This window comes from Abramis brama (genome assembly GCF_963993115.1).
Source record: "Abramis brama genome assembly, chromosome: 7".
Classification (NCBI taxonomy): Eukaryota; Metazoa; Chordata; class Actinopteri; order Cypriniformes; family Leuciscidae; genus Abramis; species Abramis brama.
Genome location: NC_139969.1, coordinates 38,605,443 through 38,614,164, shown reverse-complemented (window position 1 = coordinate 38,614,164; position 8,722 = coordinate 38,605,443). Strand labels below are relative to the sequence as shown.

Sequence of the window (8,722 nt, the reverse complement as noted above, 5' to 3'; positions counted from 1 at the left end):
AGAACAAAAATGGTTAATATGAACCTTTAAATTAAAATAAATTACAAAATATGTTTGTAACAATATGTACATAAGTTACTTGTCAGATATTGTTCACAAAAATAAGCATTAGATGAATAGTTGCCGTTTAAACTGTTATGTTTCATCCGTCCCACCCCTGTGTTTCAATTGTCCCGCACAGGCGGGACGATTGAAACAAAGCACAACTCCCGTTCAAAGTCAAATTTTACTTAAATCATTCTATATTTGTACCGAATAACACATGATACTAAGAGAACACATATGTGAGATGTTAATCACAAAAAAATAAAAAATCTATCTGTAACCTTATCTTAGAAAACGACATTTATCTGAAAAGTGTTTCAACTGTCCCGGCTCTCCCCTACAGCATGCTTATTGGATTTAGCAAGTATTGTCTTAACTAACAACTTTTTTCGTTTTCAGGACGATTTTTATTTACAAGTTAAAGGTACTGCAATGGGTAGTAAAATGGCCCCTAATTATGCTTGCTTGTATATGGGAGTTTTTGAAAATGACTTTATTTTAAATGAGTCAAATTCTTTTTTCCCTAAGATCTTGCTTTACAAACGGTATATTGATGATATTTTTATGATTACTAAGGCCACACCTGCAGAGATGTTGACGTTTTTGAATTATCTTAACTCAAGGACTGAGCATGTGAATTTCACTATGGAATGTGATCCAGTAAGCATTAGTTTTCTTGATGTTCGAGTATACATATGTGACGGGAAACTCCATACCGATCTGTACCGAAAATCAACGGATCGCAAAGAGGCGATAGTTTCCATCCTAAACCTTTAGTTAAGAGTCTACCTATCAGTCAATTTAAGCGTGTGCGTAGAGTTTGTAGCACGGATGAATCTTACACTCATCAATCCAATGATTTAACTAAAAGATTCTTGAATCGTGGTTACCGTATAGAATGGATCGAAAATGCCAAAAAGAAATTCAACGAGACATCTCAAATGCAGTGTTTGCGAACAAAACATTATAAAACGCAAGTTCTTAATGCTCCCATTTGCACGATGAAGTACTCCGCATTGGGTGCGGATTTTTGTAGAATCCTAAATAAACATTGGAATGTTATTTCAAGTGATCCTAAATTATCAGTTGTTTTTAAAAATGGTCCGAAATTAGTCTTTAAACGTCAAAACAATCTTTGTGACTTGCTTGTTAAATCTGAATATCCCGTCACGTAAAAAAACAAGGTATTCCAACTCTTTCTCCAGGTAATTATAGGTGTGGTAAGTGTGCTCAGTGTGCTTTTACACACAAATGTAAATCGTTTAGTCATCCACGCACTGGTTGTGATATTCCGATACGGGGTACCATTACCTGTGCTTCCACTCATGTTATTTATCTAATTCGTTGTCCTTGTGGTCTTGCATACGTGGGTAAAACATTCAGACAATTACGCACTCGTATTAGTGAGCATCGCAGTAACATTTGAACTGGAGATATGCGCAGTCCTATAGCGCCTCATTTTAGACAAGTAGGTCATAATGTCAGCGTTTTGCAGTACATTGGTATAGAAAAGGTAACAAAACCCTCAAGAGGAGGAGATTATGAGAAGAAATTATTACAGAGGGAATGTTTTTGGATTTATACCTTAAATACTTTGTCACCTTTAGGGTTGAATGAGGATTTTGATATTAAGCCATTTTTATAGTGATTCAATTTTTATTTTATTTTTTTGTGTATATGTATATGTATGTACAGTATGTATGTATATGTATATGTATATATGTATGTATGTGCGTATGTGTGTATGTATGTCACGTATATGTATGTCATGTGTATATGTATATGTATGTACAGTATGTATGTATATGTATATATGTATATATGTATATATGTATGTATGTGCGTATGTGTGTATGTATGTCACGTAGGATTTAAATCAAACTTCGCTTATCAATACATGCATAACACACGTGCATATACACCTATAAATTACTCGCATATACATGTATACTATTGGATGTTCAAAATACATATATGAAATACACGTGCACACTAATATGAAATCCATACCAATATATATTATGTTAGTAATGAATGCATATACACTTGTGAATAACTTGCATACATATAAACTTGACGCACGCATACACGGTCCGTGTACGTTTTGATAGTTTGTTTTCCAGTTTGAAATGAAATAAGCAGAAACTAGAAAATGGCCCCTTTATTCGTTTTTTCGTTTTTTCAAATTTAATTAATTTTTCGTTTTTTAGTTCACAGGCAAAAACGAATAAATGACTTCAAAATTCGTTTTCCAGGCCTGACACTCCCCCTTCCGCCGATAGGTCAAGCATGTCTGAGCATGTGACGTCATCAGTTGTCGCTCGGGTCTGTTCAACAAAATAATAGTCATCTACTATGGCTACAGATTCTTAAACTGTACAGGGCAGGTCCTATTGGGCTTTCTTCTGTGCAACTTTACACGTTTCACAGAAATCTTTACATCAGAAATATTAATTATTAGGCTGCCACCAGCCTGTTTTATTTAGCTGTGTGGAGTTAAATCTGTGTGGTGAAGCTGCGCTTGACAGCGCTGAGCGGGAGGTAGTACCCCAGAGTGCAGTCTGGACAATGGGGCGGGGCGACACTTTTTCAGCTTAACGTTTATTGGTTTATAATAAAGATGATCTTATTGGTGCATAGAAGTGTGACGCTATTACAGATTATTGGTGCATAGAAGTGTGACGCTATTACAGATTATTGGTGCATAGAAGTGTGATGCTATTACAGATTATTGGTGCATAGAAGTGTGACACTTTGGGCAGACTGGGAATGCGGAAGAACACAACAGACGAATAAACTTGTTTATAAATTTTGCGTTCATTGTTGCGATTCCACAATATTCCATTGAAGTAGAAATACGAAAAGAATAGAAAGAATGGTCTAATTCACAATCACTCCCTCAACAGCTGTAGTAGATGGTTCGTTACTCACTGTTTTTTTTAAGTTAATGACGTAGTAGTATAAGTATGGTACGCAATGTACCTTAAAATCACACACACACACACACACACACACAGAGAGAGAGAGAGCAAACTATAGCGGACATGTCACCAGTCTCACTGTAACCATGAGTTTATATATTATATATGTATTAAATATATATATATTTTTTACTACATATACGGCTGTTAAACTTCACTGATCATACGGTTTATTGCTCCAAAAAGCCACGGTAATCACAAATTAACCATGGTTTTACTATAATAAACTTATAAGGGAGCATCTATACATGCTCTTAAGAACAAAACAAAGACTGTCACTTTTTCTTTATTATATAGACTCCAAACTGCTTATTAGTTAAACTTCATGCCTGTTATAGCAAATGACAATACATCAAATGTAAGAACAGCAGAATGTATTTTATGCAAACCTTAAAAGAACCAAGGTACCTTACCATATGCACAATGAATGAAACCTACAGTATGTTTTTGTCATACACATTTGCCACAGCTTTTCATTAGAACACTGTACATTTTAAAGTTTAACTTGAAGTTGCATCAATTACTACATCAAAACCAGGTCATCTCTCAATTCCCATTCTGTACAAGTTTTATGAGTTTAACGGAAATTCATGTCCTGCAGCAAAAAAACAGTCCTGCGAGCAAAATCCTGTACAATGATCTTCGGAGTAAAAGCCCAGCAATTCCCCTCGTCTTCCTCTTCCCCTATACCCTGGTGGATAGGACTTGAAAAGCTCCAAGCATTCCGAGCATTCCCTGATGCTGTAGATCTGTCTGAATTCTTCACAGTAGTCCTGAGAGAAAATCTTCCAGTTGACCACACCTTAAAATGTAAAGACAAAATACAGAAAAGATATAAGTGTGGAGATTCAAGTTTAAATGTCACATACCACAAATTTCAATCCAAGAAATGTGCATTGAACAGGAAAAAACATCTTACTGTCTAGCCAGGCAAAGTGTGCTGCTTTCCGAAAACTTTCATTTGTGACCACATCCCTAAACCATCTGCACACCAGTGAAAGGGTCAAATATGCAGAATCACCAGTTACTAAAACAACTTCCTTGAGGATCTCGGAAATTATTTCATGGGGAAGCTGTTGAAACAAAAAAACATTTTTATTTATTCTTTGGATATAAATGTTGTTGACAAAAATATAAACCCTGGTTCAGACAAACCTGATAAATTGTTGTCATAACTGCATGCTCTGAATAAAATAAGAAATAAATAGATTAATATTCTCTTATAACGATAATATTAATATAAATATCCATTTAAGATACCAAAACAAACATGCGGCCGATTGTTTGCATTTTTTTTTTTTAAACCAAGCATTGATGTTTTACAATAAGTGATACATTGATCTTAATTATTTTGTGTCAGGATTGCATTAGTGACATTCAGTAACATCTGTATATTTTTAGTCAACAAATGTAAATGTCTGCGCTGATAATGGCCCTGTCCCAAATGGTACCCTTAGCAGTGGTGGTCTTCCTATGTCTTCCTTCCTCCGCACTTTCGCAACGCAATGCTGCTTTGACTGTCGGGAAAAGTCTGCTGCGGAGCTCTTCTGTAAGTGGTACGTCATCCTCAGATGAGTCTTGTGACACATGAAGCTTAGCGTACTCTGTGTTGAGAACGATGTTGGATGATCTGGTATGAATACCAATCCATGGCGCCCAAAAGCTGTAGCTTGGGGGCACAACGAAGGGGTTCCTCATCCCACCTAATAATTAAAGAGAAAGAAGTTAAACTCGGTTAAAGAAAGAAACTTAGGTAAAAGGCTGTATATCTGAAAAGTGATGCGAGACATCCTTGTATAAAAACCTCGGCTTATCATCTCTACTGTTACTGCCTCCCAAAACTTCTCACTATCCACGTAGCCATCATAATTTGGTGGAGGGGGGTCAATTTCACTCACTACAATCAATTAATAAAATGAAACAAAAACTATAGTATTTCAAAGTAGGATATATTTAGATTACATTAATTTACATTTCAATTTATGCCCATGAAATGATAGGATTATGAAAATGTAAAAAAAAAAAAAACTTTACAATGTGAATGTGATTGGATAAATATATTTTGTGAATAAATTAAGAAACTAGAGTTATAAATAAACATTTAAATATATCAAACTATAATGTTTAAACATACCAGGCATGCCAAAGGCTCCCTTTTTGTGGAGATCCATGATGACTACACTTGGGTAGTGCCCACAAGTGACACAACTGTAATGATAACCCAGTTCTGTCATGGCCTCAAAGTGCAAATAGGCTTGTAAAACAAGTTCATTTTTAGGAAAAGGCCCACCTTCAATTGAATGTAATGTTTCCATTACCCTACTTACTGCCGTACTATTCTGGAATTAAACAAGTTAAAAAATACATTGAATTAATGAATTGAATGAAAAACAAAAAAAACAGCGACTTTAAAAGTTCATAGGAAAACAATGCATTGGGATTATGACATACCTGTACTGAGTTTCTTAGGAACATGCACAAATGCAATGACAAAAGAATGTGGTCATTTAAATTATGTATTCCATCTGACCACTCTTGGTACCTATATACCATTTCACAGCGTGGGCACTGTCTGTAGTAAGTAGATATGCCTAAAGAAGTAAATAAATGCATGAATCTAAAATATCCATAAAAATATCTGAAAGCACATCTTAATGTAATATTACAATAATCAACCATACCTTGGATTACACCAGAAAATGTCACTATCTTGGCATCTTTTGTGATGAGTCTTAGATCACTTAAGCTTTCAGTTGTGCACTTGGTACATTTTAATTATGTGGGCACCAGATGCCTTGGAAGGCACTGGTTGGACTTTATATCTCTGGAATGATCTAGTAATGTCTTGGGAAGCTCACTGGGAAGTTTTTTGTGTGCCATCATGTAGTGGATCATTTCTTTGATGTTTGAGTCAGATGGTGGATAGCTGCTGTTGGCATCTTTTTTTCCTTCAGGTGTTTCAGGAGGAACTTCCTCCACACTTTTCACCTTCTTGAACAACTCTTTCTGATGGCGAAAGAGATGCCACTTTGAAACAGCCTTGTGAATACAAGATTTCCTTGGCATTGAGCAAGGGCAGTACCAAGAGTTTTTCTTAACATCATACGAGACCATTACTCTGCCAAGTCTGCTGTAATATGAGCGTTTTTTTTCAAACACAGACACATGCAATTTGTTGAGTTGGTCTCCAATTTGTACAGACACTGACAATGGAACTCCTTCGGCCAGAGTTTCCTTCTTCAGATCAATTAACTGGTGTTTCCTTGCATCTCCAAACCACTTCTGGTCAACCATCATACACAATGTTTCTTCTGCAAGATCAGTCTGTATTTGACCAACACATGGACAATAGGATAAAGACTGCAAGTGGTCACACTCAAATGGCAGAATACTAGCCTGACTTCGTCATACTCAGATTCTAGTCAGAATGTGAGTCTGATACTGCTCCATTGAGCTGTGATTATGGGGCGTGTTTCAACCGAACCAGGAAGGAAAATGCCTCTGCACTCAATTGGATAGACCTACAACCAATCAGAGCGACGGAATAAGTGACGTATGTTCTTCATTCATGTTTCCGATCGACAAATGCCTTGATCGCGGTTCTCTGTTCTTCTATAACAGACGCGATGGCGGAATCTACACATGATGTTTTATAAACAAAGTTCGGGAGGAGCACGTTTAAATAATCAATCCAATCAACTTGTCATCAAACAATTACTGTCTACGGTCTACCCTATCAGCATGAGAGGAAGCATATATTATTTTAACTCTGTCAACTCACCTAACATTCCTTGACAGTTTTCAGCATCCCTCCACTCACTCTCGGCTTGTTCTTCCACAGCCCGGAATACGGGGGAGTACTCTGGGTTTGGGCCGAATACCGAGCCCGAGCCCTCTCCTCGGACAGTAGCCTACGCCAAATATGCATTTATTCTAAATGACTTATTTGTAAGTGTGAACTCGTAAAATCTCAATTCTCCAGCGGCAGTCATCTTTGCTGTAAACAAATTCAACCCAAGCCCTCTTTATGACGTGGGTGATTACGTAACCGCAGATCATCTGTCAATCATCGATTAAAGCCCGCCCTGGCAATTTGATTGGCTCGGCCTTCTGGGAGCCGAGCATAATTACTCCTCAACGGATCGAGTCCAGACCGAACTTCCCGACCAAAAAATGTTGTGGGCGGGGTTCGGGCTGGCACCCAGGCTAGCAGAATACCACTTCTGTGGGCAAAGTCTCTGGTAACACAGCACTCATCCAATTCACACTCAGACCTTTGTGACTCTCCCCAGGTATTTTTCAGGACATGGATTGGAGTGGATGCACCATGGAAAGACTTTTCAACAGCAAAAATTCCATTTTTGCCATCAACACACTGGCATCTTAAATACCTTTTGGATGATACAGTCTCCCTGCATTCAGCGTGTCGTCTTTGGATGTGCTTTCTTAAGTTGTCTTTTAATAATATCAAATTACAGTGCACACACACAACTGCATTAGGCTTCACATTAGCAGTCCTCGGACCTTTTTCTTCTGCTACTGGAGTTGCTTGAAACAACATGTTTAAAGTTCAGTCTTTACTACTGCACTTTAATGTTACTAATGTTTTAAGATCTCTGTGCATACTAACTTTTATACAGTATATTATATTAGGGTTGCAGCAGTATGACAGTTTCATGGTTAAAAGAGAGTTATATCTCACACATTTGCTTATTTAAAGTACTGTAATGTACTATTGCTCTATATCAAATCTTAAATCCCGAGATCAAGGTTTTAGCCCATGCTATTTTCAGTAGATGCCCAACTTAACACTATTTACTGCATCCCTTCCATCCGTAAACTGTGATGAGCTTTGTTTCTAGTCAAAAATATAGCAAAAAGTCTCAAATTCTGTTACTTTTATCACACAATTCAAACAGTAAATGCAGTTTTGACAATCTAGGCTATGTGGTGTGACAGTAGAGGTGGGCAGAATATCCAAAAGCTGTATGCAAGAAAAGTACTTATAGAAATAATTACTTAAGTATAAGTAATAATATTTATTGTTATTGGAGTAGGAGTAAAACATGATCCAATGACTCTCAGACATTTTAATGACTGAGAGTCATTAAAAATGACTCTCACATTTTAATGAGCAGGACCAGACACCATTAAACCACGATCATTTCTGAAACTGTTTTTGTACTGTGAAAATCTCATACCACTGCAACCAGAGAACCAGAGAAGACAGTGCCTGCAAAAGTCCTGCTGTTTGGAGGTCTGTTTTTTTATTTTATTTCTTAAGTTACACTTTCAAGTGCTTTATTGCGCTATTGTGTCGCTTTTTTTGATAGCAGGTGTACGTTAGGCTAAAGTGTTTTTGCGCTTGTTATATCAGATTCGTTCAAAGACCTCGTCATGAAGAAAAACGTACTACTTTTGGGAAAGGACATATGGAACAAGGATGAAAGCAGGGGTGTTTGTGTCAAAAAGAAAATGTTGGACACCAGCAACGAGGTGGAGGCTAAAAAAGCCAGGCTGGTGAGTGGATATGGATAAGTCTTTATGTAATATTGACAGTTTTATGTCATAGTGATAGTAATTTCTTAATTTTCCAGAAGATATGCTAAATGTAAAATTGATTCCGTGCATGTAATATTAAATATGAGTCCCTAATTACACTCTGTACCTCAGGTAGTTCACAACTGTGCTCATTT

General features: G+C 36.9%; 1 protein-coding gene and 1 long non-coding RNA gene across 3 annotated transcripts; both read right to left on the bottom strand.

Moving 5' to 3' along the window:
- Positions 1-3,496: 3,496 nt before the first annotated feature.
- LOC311087541 (uncharacterized protein) lies at positions 3,497-4,724 on the bottom strand (the record flags this gene model as incomplete). Its single annotated transcript, XM_084120867.1, has 4 exons — positions 3,497-3,828; positions 3,946-4,099; positions 4,182-4,210; positions 4,478-4,724. The coding sequence occupies 4 exons, from the start codon at positions 4,722-4,724 to the stop codon at positions 3,596-3,598; spliced, it is 663 nt and encodes a 220-aa protein (XP_083976993.1). The 3' UTR covers positions 3,497-3,595.
- A 99-nt stretch (positions 4,725-4,823) lies between these two features.
- Positions 4,824-6,597, bottom strand: LOC311087272. 2 transcript variants are annotated; one of them, XR_014607203.1, is made up of 4 exons: positions 5,708-6,597; positions 5,478-5,617; positions 5,161-5,365; positions 4,824-4,923 (listed from the first exon to the last, which is right to left on the bottom strand). It is a non-coding gene; the product is annotated as an uncharacterized lncRNA (long non-coding RNA). The 2 variants fall into 2 exon arrangements; XR_014607202.1 differs by having other exon boundaries at positions 5,478-6,597.
- Positions 6,598-8,722: the final 2,125 nt, after the last annotated feature.